Source organism: Cynocephalus volans, chromosome 4, assembly GCF_027409185.1.
Source record: "Cynocephalus volans isolate mCynVol1 chromosome 4, mCynVol1.pri, whole genome shotgun sequence".
NCBI lineage: Eukaryota > Metazoa > Chordata > Mammalia > Dermoptera > Cynocephalidae > Cynocephalus > Cynocephalus volans.
Genome location: NC_084463.1, coordinates 157,009,066 through 157,029,419, shown reverse-complemented (window position 1 = coordinate 157,029,419; position 20,354 = coordinate 157,009,066). Strand labels below are relative to the sequence as shown.

The following is a 20,354-nucleotide window of genomic DNA, read 5'->3' as shown; positions in this document are numbered from 1 at the left end:
TAGAAGCAGAATTGAAAAGTTCTACTTTCATTGGCTTCCTTACTCCAGGAATAGGTGCTGATCCTTTCCCATTCCTGTTTCTTGCTACCTGAGGTTTGGGTGTGGTGTCACTAGTCTGTCAAGCCAACTGGCTCTGGGCCCAGGCTACCCAATCTGAGCAAACACCAGTGAGGCTCTGTTGAGCCAAGAACAGGTCCTGAACCACTTAAAGAACCTGAACCACTGTGACCTTCTCTCCCCAGTCTATCAGTGTGGTCTGTCGCATGACCAAAAAGGGACACATCAGTGACAAAAGGCTTATAATGCTACAATGGCAAAATGAGTGATGAGAAAATAGGATTAGAGAGGAAAAGTTACCTCTGGACACATAGATCATGCCAGAACTAACATTTGAACTTGTTTTTTAAAACTCCAACTTCTCTGTTTATCTTTGTTACTTTTTTCTACTACCTGGCGGGAGGCATTTTCTTTAATCAGGCCCCATATCGGTATGCTTTTTATGTGTGCCAATTTTGTTGTCACATCAATGAAATAAACCTGAAAAATAAAGTTGATTTTGACCAAATGAAAGCTATTCAATTGTGATCCATGATGCTCATTCTGTATGTGGACACAGGATTTTCTGGTGCCACTGCTACAAGTTACTGTTTTACCTCTATGTGCTCTAACTTCTTTCTGAACATGAATCACGGCAGAGAGAAAGGGGCATCAGGACCTTCCAGAAAACATCACAGCAAGGAAAAGCAAAGCCAAGTTTTTCCCATGACATACGTTCAAATGCTAGATTGCCTACATACACTTGCCAGGTTTTATGTGCATCACTTCCTCCTGAGGCAGTGCCCTCACCCTTTTGTCCTTCAGTTTTCCATTTTGAATCATTGTCTCTTTATTTAACTCATTTCTAGTTTCAGAAGTTAGTCCCCATAAATCCTATTTGCCTAAATCTTTCTCTGCAATCACAATGCCTCAGAGCTGTACTGCAGAGTAATGCCTCTTAACCCTCCATCCTACTAAAACAGCTCTGCTGAGCAAAAACTTTAGAACATTTGCAGGCAGAATTCATTTTCCTGCAGGGTACCCATATAGTTAAATTAATAAACTATAAAGACCAACTCAACCTTCAAAAAACAAGAGAAAAACCACTCTACATGCTTGACTACCACAGGGTACTGCACTGAGGTGATAACTCCTAAGAAGTCTTATCACCTCTAGGCCCCATCAATATTGCTGCAGGTTTAGAATCAAACTACCCGAATCAGAAAGTGGAGCTCACATTATATGTATAATTAATTATGATTATAAAAAATAATAAAAATAATAAAATGGAGCTCACATAAGTTGTGTGGCTTGGTTCAATCTGGGAAAATCAGTTACATTTGTCATCAACTGCTGGAATAGAGCAGTGAAAAAAACTAAGTTCCCATACCTTTGGGTCAACTTTTTGTCTGCACTAGTGGTTTTCAGAATCCCCTAGTTATGAGGCCACTGCTGGAGAGATTATATCCCATTCCTACTTCAACCAGAAGAGCTCTTATATCCTGAGATTATACATAAGATTTCGCTTGAAAAATAGGTTGTCCCATTAAAAGATCTGAAAACCACTGGTCCTGTTTAATATGTCCAGACATTGTCAACTTAAATTCCAGACAGTTACCTAAATGTCCTTGTTAATTTTAAATGGCAGTGATAAGAATGCTAATAAGTCAGAAACTCAAAATGAGTCAGCTCCCTACCAAGCTTTATCAGGATTATAAAACTTTCAAAGTTTAAAAACATTCCATCTCTCTAGGAAACACCAACCTGAATCTGACGTCATAAGAGGAATTAAGAAAGTGGTTTCTGAATGGCAGCTTTCACAATTTACAAACTGGCAAAGTATATGCTTGGATATTATGAGATTGTTGATCTAAACTAAGGCTTTTTCAAAGGAGCTCTTTATCTCACACAAAGTAAGTAGAAGACTAGAAATCTATTCAATTTATTAAAACTCCTCTCCCAGCAAAATAAAATAAAGTAGACATCCTTCTCCAAATGGCTGAAGTACCACCATAGTTGCTATGGCCATTCTATGGGGCATGGTGCCATCTTGTGGCCACTCTCAAACCACCATTAATAGGGTACAATTCCTGCATGTTTTCTTACAGTGAAAAGAACATTATATTCTCCCTGGAGCGCTGGGGATATTTTCAAATGTTCACAAAGAACATGACATTCTGGTTACTTTTGTAATTTTATTGACTTTTTGATCTTTATATCTTTACAACAAAAACAGAACATGAAAACCACTGTCTTATCCCAAAGCTTCAACTCAGTTGATTGCCTCAGAAAGACAAGAAGAACGTCGCCATCTCACTCTGAAGAACCACTGTAAAGACTCAAATTACATAGCAAGTTCAAGTTTTTGCCCACCCCAAGACAGAGCCGGTAATTAAACCCATGCTGCCAACTCCAGGGACTCCTGCTCTGTGCTTGTCCTATCTCTTCAGTAGTGTTCCCATCGCTAAGACTAGGTCTTCCTGATGGCTATCTTTCAGGGTGTGTCGAGGCTGAACTAGAGAGAAGCAAGTCTGGTTCCACCATCACCTCACACTGGCCACCAGTCAGCCAGCCAGGAAATCATTTCCATACAGTTTTTTGTCTCCATCATTTATCTCCCTCTCCCATCTCTAAAACTAGTTGCTATCACTTTCATGTAACAATGGATTCAGTGTCCATTAAACTGCCTGAGAAGTGGTTTGAGCCTGGCATACTTTCCTGAGCTAAAAAAAGGAAGAAAACAAAGTATCTCTGTGGCCTTTCTGCCATAAGATCAAAAAAAAAAAAAAAAAAGGAAAAACACTACTGAGAAGGCTGGTACTAGAAAGGCAACAGAATACCCTCCCTACAGCCATGGAGGTTTCTCTAGCTCTAGCTCTCACGGGTGCAACAAGGCAGATATTCTTGGGCCAAAGAGGGATACTGGGGAGAAACACATTTATTTTCCCCTTTTGAACTTCCCTGCTGACCCAGTCTTTGCCTTCTTCTTAGAGGAGCCCTTGGGTTCTGGCTCCTTGCGCTTAGCTGAAGAGAGAGAGCCAGTCACCTTGAAGAAATCATCCAGGCGGCCCTGTGTGCTGCCTTGGCGGCTCTTACTCAGCCGCTTGACTCCACTGCGGATTCGCTCCTCGGAGAACTGCTTTTCACCACACATGAACTTGACCAATTCTTCTTCATTTGGCTCATTCCACTTCAGCTCCACAGAATCAGGGTCAAGCACTTCGGGCTCCAGGAAGAGGTGCTGGGCCTCCTTGTGGAGCCAATTTTCCGGCACGGGGTACTTGCTGGGGTCGAGCCGCCGCACAATCTCCTCAATGCTCTTGTGCTTCTGGATGAGATCCACAGCCCGCTTGGGCCCAATGCCCCGGATACTCTCACAGTAGTCACTGCCCAGCAGGATGCACAGATCCACAAACTGTGCCTGGTTCAGGCCCAGCTCCTGCAGAATCCGGCTCAAGTGGAATTCCTGGATGGGCAGCTTCTTGGCTTCACTGGCAGTCAGGTGTCGCATTAGCACAGGGCTGCCAAAGGTTAGGCAGTCCATGTCCTCGGTGGCTGCAGCATAGACCTTGCCAGCCTTCACCAGGGCAGCACAGCTGGCCTCTGCCTCACTGGGCGCGTCAAGGTACGGGATGCCCATGAGACTCAGCAGATGTTTGCACTCATCATTGTGCTGCTTAGTGACCTTCACCAGCCGCTTCGTGAATTTTTCCACCTCCTCCTCGGCCCCAGCAGCCTGAGCCTGCTGCAGCTGCTTCTCCGCCTCAGCCCGCCTCTCACTGCGCTTGGCCAGCTCGCCTGACTTGAGCTGTGGTGGCTTGCCATCAAAGACATACACAGGCTTGATGCCATTCTCCATCATGCGGATGGTGCGGTAGAACATGCCCATCAGGTGGCTGGTGGTCTCACCCTCCTCGTTTTGCAGCACATCCCCACCCTGACGAACAGCAATCAGGAACTGATAAATGCTCATGGAGGCATCAACAGCCACCTTGCGGCCAAAGTAGCTCTTGATGTCATTCTCCCGGATGGCACTGGGGGCCACATCAGCAATTAATTTGGCCAGGCCTTGAATTCCCATGGCAATACAGAGGGATGGCTAAAAAAGAAAGGCAAGTAAGAGAAGAGGAACTTTAAGGACGCAAAAGGAGCAAGGGTTATAACTGGCACTATCTCACCAACTTCATACCTTCAGCTAATCAAATTTAGCAGGAAAAAAAGGACACTCACAAAGTGCTACAGAAGAAGAGAAGATGGACAAGACAAGATGCCTGTTCTCAAGAAACTTACAGTCTAGCAGAAGAGGTCACTCAATCAATACTAAGGCTTACTAAGTATCAGGAACTAAACTGGGTGCTTGGGGGAATAAGATCTGTTGATGTTCTTGAGGAACTTAAAAAGTTTGGTGGAAAAGGCATTAGCATTATCTATCATACAAAAGATTACAACATATGTCTGCATCAAGGACCATGGAAGGCTAGAGGAGAATGCTTGGCCCAGCTTGAGGAGTCCAGGAATCATAACGGCAGAACTGAGCCCTGAAGGACAGGCAAATATCAGTTAAACTATAGCTGATATTTATAAATAAATATAGTAATATAGGAGACGTATGTGCATATATAAATATGTATACATCCAATTTTTGTGTGTCTCTGGAGAACCCTGACTGATAAAGCAACTCTGAAGGAGGACTGGCAAATATAACATTTCTGAATGGGGGTAATGTGACTTTCTCACATGCTGTTCTGATTTCCCTTCAGCATTGCCTCAGCATATGAGTTTCTACTTTTATTACGATCTCACTAGAAGTTTTAAGTCTTTCCCTTTGTATTTTGTCTCTACCACTAAGTCTGAAAAGTGAACTTCATGCTTCCTGCCCCACCTCAGATCCTGTTTAGGGACTGGCATGCTATTGTCACTCAGCCCACACTGCACTTTTTTTTTTTTTTTTTTTTTGTCTTTTTGTGACCGGCCGCACCGCGCTCAGCCAGTGAGCGCACCGGCCATCCCCATACAGGATCCGAACCCGCGGCAGCGCTCCCAGCGCCGCACTCTCCCGAGTGCGCCACGGGCTCGGCCCCCACACTGCACTTCTGTGGTTCAGGACCCTTATCAAATCCTTCCTAGGACATGGTTTCCCAAACCACCCTCACAATTTTTGCCACTTTTAACTAAAATCTAAATATTCACTTAGTGTTTTCTTTAAATACACACAATTAAAAATAAAATAAAATAAATTGAAAAAAAGAAAACTCTTCTTAAGTAATCATATCTGTGTTATGTCAGTTATATTTTAATACGTGTTAAACATATAACTATTAGAAAGGACTTTTTTTTGGGGGGGGTGCAACTTAAAGTCATCTTGTACCCACGGGTTGTATGCGTCCAACACTCTAAAGAAATATTTTACTAAGGCTTCTGGTTGTTTCCACTCTTCCTTCACAGGGTTATTTCTAAAGCATAAATGACTCAAAGTCCTCCCAATTAAGTCCAAACACCTCAACACGGCATCGAGATCTTTCATGCCCTGGTTCCCAACCTATCTTTACAGTCTGGGAACCCAACAGAAAGGCGGGGATGAGGCCTGCCTCTCTTCTCACTTCTGCTCAGCTGTGCCCACCTCCCTCCATCCTCTCACTCCCCCGGCAAGACCTGCCTCATTATAGTTCCCCTGTGAATAGCAGTGGCAAAAGCTCTGGCCTTGAATCTAGGCGCCGGCATTTACCATCTGTGTGACATTGCTAAGTCACTGAGGTTTGGTTTTCTCGTCTCTAAAAGGAGGATGATAAGCACGCCCGTCTTGCAGGATGACTGCCAGGTTAGCCGAGACAACAGAGGTTGAGAGACGCCTGATTTGGGCAATCAATCAGTCAGGAGAGACCCTCCCAAGGAACAACGAGACCACGGCTCCGGATGCAATTAGCAAGAGGTTTTATTGAACACACGGGTACCCGGGCGGCTCAGTCTCTTGGTAGACTGGCGCGCCGAGTAGAGTTTTTGAGCTTGTTTTATAGCAAAAAGCGCGGGTACAGAAGCGAGAAGCAAGGTAATTGGTCGGTTTAAACAAGGCCAGGGAAAAAGCGCGGGTCATGTGGGAGTTCTTGAAACAGCTGAAGGGCGCCCTGGAAACTGCTGTTGATTTTTTTTTTTTTTTTTTTTTTTTTTTACTAGGGTATTTTTCTGTGCCTTGCGGAATGGCGTTACTGCGGCTAGCTTGGAAAACACTTCTTTCATTCCCCCATTTCTCTTGTGGGAAGCTCTAATCTTAGAGCGAATTTAGAGGTTGTCCTCGTTGTCTAGGGTCTGATATTTTTGTCTAAGGACCAGAATTTTTACTGCACTTACCCTGTCATTGATGAACTGGACTAACCTATTGATGATGCAGGGCCCGAGGGTGAACAACAGAAGGAGGAGCAATAGGGGCCCGGCGATGGTTGATAGGAGGGTAGTGAACCAAGGGGAGTTATTGAACCACCCTTCATACCAGTTTTGGTTTTTCTGGCGCTCCAACTGTCTTTTATCTAGTCTCTCTTTGAGTTTTCTCATGGAGTCTCGCACCACACCTGAGTGGTCTACATAAAAACAGCACTCTTCTCTTAGGGCCGCGCAGAGGCCTCCTTCTCTTAGAAACAGTAGGTCAAGGCCTCTTCTATTTTGGAGTACTACCTCCGATAGGGAAGTCAGCGAGTCCTCCAGCTTGCTGATTGAGTCCTGGAGGACCCGGAGGTCAGTATCCATGGCGGTCTGGAGGCTGGCTAGGCCTTGTTGGAGGTCTATGGGCCCTTTAACTAGGGCGGATGCGCCAGTACCTATACCTGCTGCGACCCCCAACCCCAGAAGAACAGCTAGGGTAAGTGAGACAGGCTCTCTTTTAACCCTGGGGTGAGGATCGTCATAGGCCTGCAACAAAGTTTCTTCAGAATGGTAATAGATGCGAGGGACCAGCTGGATCAGGATACAGAAATCTTTAGACTGATTAAAAACTGAGGTGGAGAGGCAGGGGGTGAGGCCGGTGCTGCAGGCCCACCAGCTATGGTTGGTGGGGAGCAGGTACTGATGTTCCGTGGAGGAGTTGATGGGTAGGGTCTGATTGCAAAGATGCTGATGGGTAGAGGGCACCTTTCCTATGCACGACCCGTGTCCTGAGACCTCAGTGAGGGTAAGCTTTCCTTGGCTCTCCCAGCGGCACTGGGTATAGTTGGAGGTATAAGTGAAGGCCCCTCCTAAAGAGGCAACTCCTTCATAATAAGGGGGACCCAAGGCCAAACAGAGCCAGCAAGACTTCGTGGCGTCTGGGTCGGTAGCATTTAAGGCTAGGAAGGCCCCCCTCACAAGGCCAAAGAGTCTGTCGCCCGTGGTGGGAGACAGGGTGTTCAGGACAACACTTCCCTCCAGTACCGTGGGGACTTGGCTAGGAGCCGCCGAGGGTTGAGAGATGGGCGGCGCTTCCCTCGTTGGGGAAGGGGGGTTTTTGTTAGGGGGTCCTTGTTTCGCAAGGACGGAGTTGGGGCCCACTGTCTCAGCTGGCTTGCTGGTGATCTCTAACCGAATGGTCAACTGTACGCCTGGATATCCAGACACATAGAATCCCAATCCCCAGGTTTTTCCTATTATCCACTCTTTGGATTGCCGTCCTTGTTCTGTGAAATTTATTTTAAGGGGGTTACACCAGCCGGTTTTTTCACAGGTTGCCAGTAGGGCACCCCATGATCGCTCTGTGTCATTCCATTTTACAGTTATGAGGTCCCAGGAGGACGTAGGTTGCCAATAAACAGTCCCCGTGGTTTCACAACCCCATTCTTTACAATACAGGGATTCTAGCCCTCCACACCTTCTAGCTTCTGAAAGGGACCGGCCATCCCGGGGACACACGTAGAAGGTGGAACTTGCCATTCTGGTCCTAGCCTTAGGGTAGCTGCATCCTATGGCTCCCCAGGTGATCTGTCTATAAGCGTTCTCATAGTTTGAGTCAGGGGGTCTGACTCTCTTAGAGGTTGATACATCGGTTTCTGGGATATCCCAGGACTCAAGACCGGCCGCCAGGGCACATACATCAGGTGTAAGAATGGGCCACCAAGTCCAAGGGGGCTGGACTTTCTCTGTCTTCCAGACAACGTTCCCAGTTTGGGACAGTACCTGCCAGGTGAGGGTCACAGGCTGGTGAGGGTTTTCACTCCAACTCGTTCTGCCGCCGCCGAAAACGCAGCTTAAGAGGATGATCAGTCTTTTCCAGCTCCCAAGACTCATCTGGTGCCGAGGGTGGTGCAGGCTTGAGGTGAGAAGCATGGACCCAGGCAGCGATACCGTCGACTTTTACTGCGGTCGGGGTGGTCAGCAACACCAGGTACGGGCCTTTCCACCGAGGCTCAAGGCTGCTGGGTCGGTGGCGTCTGACAAGCACTCGGTCTCCGACCTGGAACGGGTGGGGGATTGTCACGGTACCGGGCTTGTACACCTCCTTGATCTGGTCCCAGATCTGGGTCCTCACAACTTCTAAAGCCTTTAAATGAGTAAATAAGACAGGGAGAAAATTATCATTGGGACCCAATGTCCCTCCAGACTCGAGTATGGGGGGCGGTCCCCCATAGAGAATTTCATAAGGAGTTAGACCAAACTGGCCAGGGGTATTCCTGGCTCTGAGCAGCGCTAAGGGAAGGAGGGCCACCCAGTCTTTTCCACCGGTCTCTAAGGCTAATTTGGTTAAGGTCTCTTTGATTGTCCTGTTCATTCTTTCTACCTGACCTGAGCTCTGGGGTCTATACGCACAGTGTAACTTCCAATTTATCCCCAGTTGAGTGGCCAGTCCCTGACTTATCTGAGCAACAAAGGCTGGGCCATTGTCTGACCCGAGTACCTTAGGGATCCCGAAGCGGGGTAGAATTTCCTCTAATATCTTTTTGCAGACGGTCAGGGCCGTTTCAGTTTTGGTAGGAAAAGCTTCTACCCATCCGGAAAAAGTGTCTATGAATACCAGCAGATACCTGTTTCCATACCGGCCAGGCTTTACCTCTGTGAAGTCTACCTCCCAGTACACGCCGGGTCGATCTCCTCGTTGTCTCTTTCCGATCTCTCGGTAGGTTGGGACCGCATTAGTCATGACACAAGCCTGACACCGACTGGTGACCTCGCGAACTACAGACTGGAGGTTCGGGATGAGGAGGCTGGTGCGGTTTACTAATTGGAGAAGCTTTTCTGGTCCTAAGTGTGTCAACTGATGCAACCGCTGAATAAATTCTTTCCCCCGGTCAGGGGTGAGCTCTCTTGGCTCGGCCTTAACCTGGGCGGGTTCGATTAGCTCTTGAGGTTTTGTAGTTTCTGCCAGCACTCTGGTCGACAGGGCGGCTTGTTTTGCAGCCTCGTCGGCCCTCCGGTTCCCGGTGGCCACAGGGTCATTTCCCCTCTGGTGGCCGGGGCAGTGGATAATGGCGACCCGCTTAGGGAGGTGAATGGCCTCTAGCAGGGCCAAAATTTCTTCCTTGTTTTTAATGTCTTTTCCCGCAGAAGTGAGCAACCCCCTCTGTTTATATATTGCCCCATGAATGTGAGCAGTGGCAAAAGCATACCTGCTGTCGGTGTAGATGTTGATGTTTTTTCCTTCGGCCAGGCGTAATGCCTGCGTCAAAGCCACTAGTTCGGCCTTCTGGGCTGACGTACCTTCTGGCAGGCTGCTTGTCCACACCGTCCGCTTGCCATCTACGATGGCGGCCCCTGCTCTCCGCTTACCCTCCGCGATGAAACTGCTACCGTCCGTATACCAGGCTGGCACCCCGGGCAATGGCTGGTCCTTCAGGTCTCGTCGAGTTCCAGTTTCTTCGGCGAGGATCTCTGAGCACCTGTGTACTGGGGTGGCTTCCGATTCGACTGGTAGGAGGGTAGCTGGGTTCAGGATGGCAGGGGGTGCAAACGATATCCTTTCATTTAGCAGCAGGCTCTGGTAATGAGTCATCCTGGCATTGGTCATCCACCGGTCGGGGGGCTGCCGCACAATGCTTTCGAGGCTATGGGGAGCAATCACAGTCACATTCTGTCCCAAGGTTAACTTATCAGCGTCCTTGAGAAGGAGTGCCACGGCTGCAACCGCTTTTAGGCAGGTTGGCCACCCGCTAGCCACCGGATCCAATTTCTTTGATAGGTAAGCTACTGGCCGCCGCCAGGGTCCTAAAGTCTGAGTAAGCACTCCCCGGGCCACACCGGCTCTCTCATCTACGTATAGAGTAAATGGTTTGGTGAGGTCTGGGAGGGCCAAAGCGGGGGCTGACAGCAAGGCTTTTTTTATGTGGTCAAAAGCTTTTTGATGTTCCTCAGTCCAGGTAAAAGGGATGCTTTCCTTTGTTAAGGGATACAGGGGTGCAGCTAGGGAAGCAAACCCAGGGATCCAGAGCCTGCAGAATCCTGCAGTGCCCAGAAATTCACGGACCTGTCTGGGGGTCGTGGGAGCGGGGATCTTCATAACAGTAGCCTTTCGGGCCGGGGTCAGCCATCTTTTTCCCCCCTTGAGTAGGTACCCCAGATAGGTGACCTCTCTTTGGCAGAGCTGGGCCTTTCTAGCCGATACCCGGTACCCTAATTTACTCAATTCCTGTAGGAGCTTCTGTGTCCCTTCTTTGCAGTCTCTATATGTGGGGGCTGCCACCAAGAGGTCGTCTACATATTGGAGTAGCACTACCTGAGGGTTGAGGGCCCTAAAGGGGGCCAAATCTCGGTGGAGGGCCTCGTCGAAGAGAGTGGGAGAGTTCTTGAACCCTTGGGGCAGCCGTGTCCAGGTCAACTGACCTGTGTTACCTTTTTCTGGGTCTTTCCACTCGAACGCGAATAGCGGCTGGCTGCTGGGGTGTAGCTTGAGGCAGAAAAAGGCATCCTTGAGATCTAAGACTGAATACCAAGTGTGGCTGGGCGGAAGGGAACTCAGAAGGCTGTAAGGGTTTGGGACGGTGGGATGAATATCCTGTACCCTTTTATTAATTTCTCTCAGGTCTTGGACTGGCCGATAGTCATTGGTCCCTGGCTTTTTTACAGGTAGTAGAGGGGTATTCCAGGGCGATTGACAGGGCACCAAGACCCCTAGGTCTAAGAACCTCTGGATGTGGGGTCTGATACCTTCCCGGGCTTCCTTGCTCATCGGATATTGTCGAACAGCCACCGGTGAGGCACCTGATCTTAGTTCCACTACCACTGGTGGGACTTGATTGGCCAGTCCCATGCCTGCCCTCTCTGCCCATACAGTGGGAAAAAGTTGGAGCCAGGATGGGTCGATAGAGGAGGGACCTGGCTTTTCATGTAGCCGGTATTCTTCTTCTAGGTTCAGGGTCAGGCACAGTGTAGGGCGGTCTTCCCATGTTACTTGTGGGCCCTCAGCAGAAAACTGGATCTGGGCCTTTAGTTTGGTTAAGAGGTCCCTACCCAACAAAGGGGCGGGGCACTCGGGTATGACCAGAAAGGAGTGGGTCACCTGTTTATGTCCAGCCTTTAAAAGTCTCTTTGTGGTCCAGGGGTAGACTTTGCTCCCTGTTGCTCCTTGTACGACTGTCCGTCTGGACCCTACCCTTCCCAGGGGTTGGGTCAAAACTGAATGTTCAGCCCCGGTATCGACCAGGAACTCAATGGGAGTCCCCTCCACAGTCAGCGTTATCCTGGGTTCGGGGAGGGGGTCCGAACCTTGACTCCCCTAGTCATCTAGGGACAGAACTTTGGCTTCTCTGACGTTTTTCTTTCGGGGACATTCTCTTGCCCAGTGACCCTTTTCTTTACAGTATGCGCACTGGTCTTTGTCCAGAGGAGATCTTTTATCCCTAGGTGTCTTTCTTGCCTGGTTGCTCAGATTCCCTGTCTGCCTATCTCTAAAACCTTTTTCACTTACCATTGCGGCCAAAATCCTAGTCAAGTTTTTTTCTTGGCGCTTATCGCGCCGCCTTTCTCTCTCTTCTGCCTCTTTTTTTTCTCTTTCTTCTCTTTCTTCTTCTGTCTCCCTTTTGTGGTACACCTTTTCTGCCTCCCTCACTAAATCTTGCAAGGAATAATCTTGGAGCCCCTCTAGCCTCTGTAACTTTTTTCTAATATCTGGGGCTGACTGTCCGATGAAGGCCATGGTAACTGCAGCCTGCTGCCCCTCAGAAGAGGGCTCAAACGGAGTGTATCTCCTATAGGCCTCCATTAGGCGTTCTAAGAAAACCGAAGGGGGTTCTGCCGGTCCTTGTAAGACCTCTCTTACCTTAGCCAAATTGGTGGGGCGCCGAGCTGCCCCTTTGAGACCTGCCACTAGAGTCCGGCGGTAGACCAGGAGACGCTCCCTACCTGCGGCTGTGTTGTAGTCCCACTGAGGTCGATTGAGGGGGAAGGCCTCATTAATGAGGTTGTCGAGTTGAGTAGGGGCCCCGTTGTCCCCCAGGACATTCTTGCGGGCCTCAAGGAGAATCCTTTCTCGTTCCTCCGTGGTGAAGAGAATCTGTAGGAGCTGTTGGCAATCGTCCCAGGTGGGCTGATGAGAAAACATAAGAGACTCAAGGAGCCCCGTGAGTCCTGCTGGATTTTCAGAAAAAGAAGGATGATTAGATTTCCAATTATAAAGATCTGCTGAAGAGAAAGGCCAATATTGCAGAGGGACTAGGCCGTTGGGCTCGGCTGGGGGTCCTATGGCTCGGAGGGGTAAAATCACAGTGGAGTCAGGACCCGAGTCGTCTGCCGGACTGCGGGCACGGCGACTCCTGGTCCCCGCGGCTGGTCCCTCAGGATCGGAAATATCGGGCGCCTGGACCGGCGCCGGTCCGACCGCCTGAGGGGCCAGAGGAGGTGGCAGGGCTGCCGGATAGGGCGGGGGCTCAGAGAGAAGGAGCGAGTCGTCGGTTGCCGGGTAGATGGGGGGTCGGGGAGGAGCGGATGGCCTCTCTGGACTGGAGACGACAGCGACCTTGACAGAGGGCGGCATCCATGGTGGGGGACTCTGGGCGAGGTCTTGCCACACCACGATATATGGAACTTGGTCCGGGTGTCCCCCTATTTCCTGAAAGACAATCCTTTTAACTGCGGAAATGACAGAGACATTAAAAGTTCCTTCCGGCGGCCACCCGACACCGAACGTGGGCCACTCGGAGGAACAAAAGGTCCGCCATTTTCCCTTTCTGATTTCCACGGACAGATTGTGAGCCCTTGCTCTCACGTCCCTCCAGTGATCTAGAGTGAGGGAGAGAGGGGTAGAGTTATTTTGTCCCATTTCGAAGAGAGGGACCACGACACAGAGGCCTATCAGGAACAAAACAAAAAGAAACCAGAAACGGCGGCGAGATCGAGTAGCGTAGAGACAAAAGAAGGAGTCAGATGGCAGAGCGCGCCTCTCTAGACGCGGCAGTGGGATCAGTACATAATGATCCTCTCCTGAGGGGTCCACCAGGCGTCCCTGGTCCTCCCCTGATCCTGGGACGTCTCCCAGGATTACCGGGCGGTGAGCCCCCGAACACGTCTGTTCGCTACTCACACGTCGCTCCCAGAGCGATCAGCCCGGAACAAACTGAAACCAAAATGCGCGCACTCAGAGGGACAGTCAGAGTTACGGAGTCAGACACAGAAACGAGACACGGAGCGATCGCTGGCCAGCTTACCTCCCGTTGGTGGGTCGGTGGTCCTTGGGTGGGGGTCTGATCCCGGACGAGCCCCCAAATGAGAGACGCCTGATTTGGGCAATCAATCAGTCAGGAGAGACCCTCCCAAGGAACAACGAGACCACGGCTCCGGATGCAATTAGCAAGAGGTTTTATTGAACACACGGGTACCCGGGCGGCTCAGTCTCTTGGTAGACTGGCGCGCCGAGTAGAGTTTTTGAGCTTGTTTTATAGCAAAAAGCGCGGGTACAGAAGCGAGAAGCAAGGTAATTGGTCGGTTTAAACAAGGCCAGGGAAAAAGCGCGGGTCATGTGGGAGTTCTTGAAACAGCTGAAGGGCGCCCTGGAAACTGCTGTTGATTTTTTTTTTTTTTTTTTTTTTTTTTACTGGGGTATTTTTCTGTGCCTTGCGGAATGGCGTTACTGCGGCTAGCTTGGAAAACACTTCTTTCAAGGTAAAACTCCCGACGTCACAGCAGGCGCTGCGGGGCAGGCCTCCGGCTGGCTGCTTTGCTAGGACGCGCGGGCCGAGAGGACCAGCCTTCTGAGCCGTTTATATTCTCGTCGCATCCCACCGAGACCGGCAGGAAAGAGGCCTAAACAAGTTTCGCAAATGCTTCTCGTCCGAGGTCTTAGGAAAACATACCCCACGACCGCATGAAGTGGCAGTCTCCTTATCCTCGCTCTACAAGGGAAGAAAGGGAGGCTCGGAGGGTACGTGACTGGCCCAAGTCTCACAGCGAGAAAGTGGCGGGACTACCTGACGCGAATCCTGCGTGCGCCAGACCCCGGCTCCCCACCGCACCCCGCGCAAAGCAGACCCGTCGCTCTCAGAGGCGCTTCCCATGGGGTCTCACCTGGCGTTTGGGGCACGAGGCCTCGGCAGCTAGCGTTTGGATCTGGGCTGCCAATGAGAGTCCTAATCGCCGGTTCCTCCTCAGCTCAACCGCGGGTCTCCTCTCGCTCTGCCGCCTTCCAAAGCCCGCGCTCCCGTCACGTGACCAGCCGCCGCGCAAAGCCTCCTGGGGAATGTAGTGCAGGCCCCGGGCCCCTCAGACAGCTGCTACTCAAGGCAAACAGTCTTGCCAAGAAGAAGGGACTCTCTCAGCGACCCTGCCCTTGCCTTTTCCGCTGCTTGTCCGCGTTCCATCCACAAGCCCCCGAAGGCGCCAGTTCTCGCTACAAACTAAAATCACAGGACTCCAAGTCCCACAATGCCACTTGCGCGGGCCACTTCCTTTTCCGGCTGACTAGGCGCCAGCTCCGGCAGACGTGTTCTTCCGGTGGCGGCTCGGCGGCTTACCCTGTGCGGGGCGAAATGGTGAGAGGGTTGAGGGGAATTCCGGGCGGGCTGTGAGGCCGGCTTGGGGGTAGGACCCGCACCGCGTATCTCTCGCGGAGGCCTCAGACGCCCGACATCCAGGGGGCAGGACTCTCCTGGAACCTCCGGCTTGGGCTGAGGGGCGGGGAAGGGAAGCCCCTTGCCACGGACTTCTTTAGGCTGAGGTGTTGATCGCACCGGGCTTGAGCTCACGATCTATAAGGGTGAGGGGCCTGGGGTGCATTTTGAATACCTTCGAGCTTGCATCTCTCTTGCCTGTGATCTGTTATCTCTATCCGGAAAGGTCTTCCCCTCCCGAGCTCGTACCCATCCTACAGGGCCCTGGGCAAATGACATTTCTTGGCGAAGCACTTCCAACTTTCTCAGACACTTGGCCACTCTCCTGGGAGCGATCATAACCTCTGTATAGACCTCTCGCCACGTTTCATGGACTTCTTTGTTATCTGCCACGCCTCCTAGGGACCGCCATCTGATGCGCATCTAGTTCTGGGGTGATCTCTATTCATCTTTGTCTTCCCAGTGCTAAACACAGGGTCTGCAATTGGAGGTTCAATAAATGGCAGCGATTGTCTTTATCATTTTGGTGGGGGGAGAAGAGGGAACATAATTGTTCACTGAATTGAATTCCAGTCTCTTAGAACAATGGGGTCAGTTTACTTCTCTGGAGTTGTTATGTTCTGGATTTTAGAAGCGTTGGCTGGTGGGTGACAAAGGAAGTTAACATTTGTACAGAACTTTACATTTACTGCCCTCTTTCACAGGCATTATCTCATAATGCGCCTTTTAACCGTAGGAAGGAAACAAACACCTATTGAGCAACTGCACTAAACTAGGTGCTTCAACATTCATAATCTTTCTTATATCTTACATCAACCCTGTGAAATAGATACCATAACCACTTTACTGAGACTCAGATTATCCAGTAGAGCCAGAATTTTAACTGATGTCTTTTGCAGATAAGAATCCTGAGATTCCATAATAGTGAAGTGAGAATAATACTGAATTAGGAGTTCAGATCTGCATACCAGTCCAGGCTCTGTGACTTACAGTGGGGATTCTTGATGTCTATAGACGTGGGTCCACAAAGCTCCGAAAATTGTAGACAAACTTCTTGTATGTGATTTTTCCCATGCCTGAGAGTTCATTCCTTCCATCACATTTTCACAGTGGTCACTGGCCTCAGAAAATGCTAAGGACCATTGATCTGCAGCTAATCACCTTCTGTGTCTCAGTCTCCTGTCTCATATTGGAAAGTGCCACCTCAGTTTTAAGATTTAATTGTAATTGTCATTCCCATGCTGAATCACTTGATACTGGTTCTGAAAGTTTACACATTTCACAGGCTGAACAGGCCTCTAGCAGTCACAGCAGCACAAGATTCCTCAATAACCCTACAGTCTCCCCAGGCTGAAATTATGGGATTCTTTAATGGCTATGATCTTATGCCCTTCCTTAGGAGCTCGAGGCCATGAGCAGATACACCAGCCCAGTGAACCCAGCTGTCTTCCCCCATCTGACCGTAGTGCTTTTGGCCATTGGTATGTTCTTCACTGCCTGGTTCTTCGTGTATCCTTTCGCTGAGCAGCCAGTGGGCCAGATTTAGTGACATGGGAAGCTGAAGGAGAAACCTCACTGGGTACATGCACCCTGCTAGTTTTTTACATTTGGTTGAAGATCGGAAAAGATAAGGAGGGGAAGGCTGGTGATGTCCAAGGTCAGGTTGCGGCTTTATTTTCCAAGTTTGGGTGAGCTTCAGATTTCCAGGACAGTGAGCAGAGGGGCTGGCTAGAGTGGAGGCTGGGACTAGGGGAGCTGAAGTTGGAAAGGTGGTGTAAGGAAGGGTGCATTCAAGAGGTCTGAGGGCTAGTCCCAGCTCCACCACTCATTAGCTGTATGACTTGGGGCAAGTGACCTAATCCCTCTGGGTCTCATTTTCTCACGGGTGGTGGAGGGGTAGTGTGGAGCACCAAAGTCCAAGTTATCTCTTGGGCCTCTGCCTGGTTGTACTAAGGCAGACAAGCCTCCCGGAAAGCACTTAGCCCATACTTTTCTCCCCAGAGTGATACTGGCCAGGCTCCCTGCACCCCGCAGTCCATCCCTTTGCTTCTCCTTAACAGCCCTGCCCAGTTATGAGGTCACCTCCACCAAGTACACTCGGGATATCTACAAAGAGCTCCTTATCTCCTTGGTGGCCTCACTCTTCATGGGCTTTGGAGTCCTCTTCTTGCTGCTCTGGGTTGGCATCTATGTGTGAGCTCCCAAGGGTAAGAGCTGTGATGGGGTAAGACATGTGAGCCTCCAAGGCACAGCCTGGAAAAACTTCCCCATACCCACATCATTGGGGTCCTCAGGTTCTTACTTGCATGACCCTTTGGTTAACAGAGACAAACTCATGGAATGGATAGTGACACTGACATGTGCCTTGTTCCCTGCCCTTCATGGGGATGAGCTAAGTGTGACCAACTTTGTCAGTTCCGAGTTCTCCATGCTGCTCAAGGCCTCACGCTGGCTTTGGGTGTGCTACATAGGATATGGGTGCAGGCTTCCCATGGTTATACATTTGCGTTCATACAAGTCCTATACCAATGACTTGGAGAGGCTGCCAGGAAGCGGACTAGCTGGAAGGGGGCAGGATCTGGGATGTAAAATTTGCTGCAGATAATCCATCAAACAAACAAGTCACTACGAACCAGCTCTGGGGGCTCATAATCAAAGGAGTGCCCATTAGCCTTTGCCCTAGGAGTACAGGAGTTCAGGGAGAGAAAGAGGTGGAAAGAAGGGTCACTTGTCTCATTTTGATCCCCCTCTCTTCTTGCAGGTACCAACCAGACAGTGTCATTGAATCCCTGCTTTTGTAAATTAATTTTTTTACTCTTGCTGGAAGTGTCCCACCTGCTGCTCACAATAAAGGCAAGTGTGTGACTGCCCTGTCCGGTGCCCATTCTGCAAGGGTTGGGGGTGCTTGTGCTGGGATCTATGTGACTTCCCCAGTCCCACTGTTTCCGATTTCTCATCTGCATTTCACATGGTTCCTGTTGCTGGGAAACCTGATTTCTACCTATGGAAGGTGAGGACACTTTGGCAGGGGTATCTTGTCATTTGAATTTAAGGCTCACTTGTGGATAGGAAGGGTCCAAGCCTACCCTCTTATGTTTCTAGAACAAAATTCTCTAGGAACCCACAGCAATCAATTCTGCCCCTCTAAATGTAGCCACCCTTCTCTGGGCTAGGGTTACCTATGTCAGGCTCAGCTTATCCCCTAGGAAGGCTTTCCCCTAGGAAGGCTTTCCCCTAGGAGGCTACTTTTAACTCAGGTGGGCAGCAGCAGGTGTGTGGGCAAGGGGAGGTGTGGCCAGTGGGGGGAGGGGGTGGGGAGCCATCGGGTCCATTCCCAGTATTTCCAGCCCTAATGTGAAGTTAAGAAGGGTACGGAGCATTATCTAGCCATATGGCTTGGGAGCCCTGGAGATTCCAGACATCTCAGTTCTAACTGGCCCCACAGGCAACTCCCCCACCCACCAGAACAATTCCAAAAAGAGACAGGGAGGCAAGCTCCGATACAAAGCAGTATTTATACATTTATTTATATATGTATATTTACTTCAGAAGAAAAGATCACTTCGGGGGACAGGAAGCAAGCAGGCCCAGGGCTGCTCCCCTCTCTGCCCACCTCAGAGTCAGAGTTGGTACACGATAAATATGAATCAAAGCTCAGGGAGAGGAATGGGAGTTAACTTGGAGGGAGGGGGCGCTCTATGCACATGCAGGCTCCTAAGGAGTATTGTGTGGGCAGGGGGATTTGCACTGGGGGCTCTATGTAAAGCTTGAAGCTAGGGGAAGAGGAGCCCGGAGGCTACAGGAATGAACGCCAAAGGGGAAAGAGGAAGGAAGGGATGGCCTGCTGGACACCCACACGCCAGTGCCAGCCAGGTAGCTGGCAGCCCCTAGCAGGTGGCCAACTTGCCTTCCCTGAAGCCCTGTTACCTTGGGCTTAAAGCAACTTTGGTCCAAGGTTGACCCCCTCAAGCAGCTTGGAGCCCTGGCTTGGCCCCACCTCCTGCACTGAGGACCCCCTTCCCCAGGCATGGAAACAGAGCCAGCTCCTAACAGGGTTGGGGCTGTGCTATATCCAGATGGGCTCCAGGGGGCAGTGAAGGGTCACTTTCTGGTTAAGGACTGAGGGGTTGCAGTCCAAGAATACACATTCCCACTGAGGAAGCCCCAGAATCCCATTACAAGGGGTGGGACTTGGCAGTTTTAAGGCATTATAGGGAGTGTTCCCCCAGTGGGAGGAGGGAGAACAGAGTAGTCCTAAGTAAGGCTCAGCCCCCCTGCATGGTATGGGGAGTCATGCAATTCCTGTCAGAATGAGGGAGTAGAGCCAAATTGGGCAGGGGCTGGAAGGTGAGGTGTCCCTGCTATCCCCGAATGCCCTTGTTTTTCCCTATCCTGAGAATAAGTGCTTCGAGATCGATGGCAGAAGGGGGCCTGCAGCTCATCGGCTTCAAGAATTCAGCTCCCCCACAGAAAGGCCTCCCACTCAAAGCTGAGAATGAGAGGTAGGATAGGGGCAAGGCCTGGTTCCCGAAGAGGTGGCAGAATACCACAGGGCAAGGATGGCAATTCCCCTTCCCGTGTCTGAACCCATGGCAGACATGGCTAAATGGTTACCACACTCCTTCCACGAGCCTAGATGTGGATGTTCCAGGCACCATTAAGAAACACTGAAGTTGGCACTTGAGATAAAACGTCTTCCCTAACCCAAGCCCACCGCTCCACTCATGGAGGGGTGGACAGAGATGGGGCCTGATGAGCATGGGTCCCTGCAACTTGACTGTCTCAGCCCAGGCAGGAAGACTTTGATCTGGGGAGACAAGACCACCAGCAGACAGGAGTGGAGGGAGAGGCCAGAGTCTTGGTGGTCAGGAGTGGGATGGGTATCTCTGAGATTCCCTGGGAGGGATCAGAGCCAGGGCCCTGTCTTTACAAGTGTCACTCCAGGGCTCTGGCCCACTCTGGGCTTTCTAGCTGCACTCTGCCACTCCTTCCGGCCCTGGTTTAAGTGCATTTAGTAATTACTTCATTAATAACAGCAAAAGCTATTTGCATCCACCCACCAGCCAAGACCAGCCTGCTGCTTGCAAGGATTACTGTACCTCTGCTCAGAGAGAATGATGGGGTCACCAACACCACTGTGAGCTCTGGAAGCTCCCAGGACCACGGGCTATGTGGCCTCAACACCATCTGGGGGATCGTAGGGAACTTCCCTTCCGGTGATATTCTAGGTTCAAGGGTCCAAGGCTTACCTGGCCCACTGGCCATCACTGGTTCAGGCCTGTGAAAGGCTGAGGGTGGCTTCATTAGGCAGTAAGTGGACTTTAGGCA

The 20,354-nt window shown here is 50.4% G+C and overlaps 3 protein-coding genes across 3 annotated transcripts; 1 reads left to right on the top strand and 2 right to left on the bottom strand.

Annotated features, from left to right (window-relative positions):
- Positions 1-2,300: 2,300 nt before the first annotated feature.
- FEN1 (flap structure-specific endonuclease 1) lies at positions 2,301-14,595 on the bottom strand. The gene is made up of 2 exons (XM_063095374.1): positions 14,485-14,595; positions 2,301-4,135 (listed from the first exon to the last, which is right to left on the bottom strand). The coding sequence occupies exon 2, from the start codon at positions 4,115-4,117 to the stop codon at positions 2,975-2,977; it is 1,143 nt and encodes a 380-aa protein (XP_062951444.1). The 5' UTR covers positions 4,118-4,135; positions 14,485-14,595; the 3' UTR covers positions 2,301-2,974.
- Positions 4,497-13,243, bottom strand: LOC134376674 (uncharacterized). Its single transcript, XM_063095156.1, is given in 3 exon segments — positions 4,497-4,513; positions 8,320-8,536; positions 9,044-13,243. Coding segments are annotated over 3 exon segments (4,434 nt in total).
- Positions 14,596-14,899: 304 nt separating the features above from the next.
- TMEM258 (transmembrane protein 258) lies at positions 14,900-17,899 on the top strand. The gene is made up of 4 exons (XM_063095864.1): positions 14,900-14,948; positions 16,426-16,535; positions 17,097-17,233; positions 17,788-17,899. Exons 1-3 carry the CDS (start codon positions 14,946-14,948, stop codon positions 17,221-17,223), a joined length of 240 nt encoding a protein of 79 aa, XP_062951934.1. The 5' UTR covers positions 14,900-14,945; the 3' UTR covers positions 17,224-17,233; positions 17,788-17,899.
- Positions 17,900-20,354: the final 2,455 nt, after the last annotated feature.

What these genes read in the sequence shown, in the direction of transcription:
- FEN1 (XM_063095374.1), bottom strand. Translation starts at nt 4,117, where the DNA reads ATGGGAATTCAAGGCCTGGCCAAATTAATTGCTGATGTGGCCCCCAGT.
- TMEM258 (XM_063095864.1), top strand. An exon ending in TTCACTGCCTGGTTCTTCGT is followed by an intron (nt 16,536 to 17,096) that starts GTATCCTTTCGC and finishes AGCCCTGCCCAG; the next exon opens with TTATGAGGTCACCTCCACCA.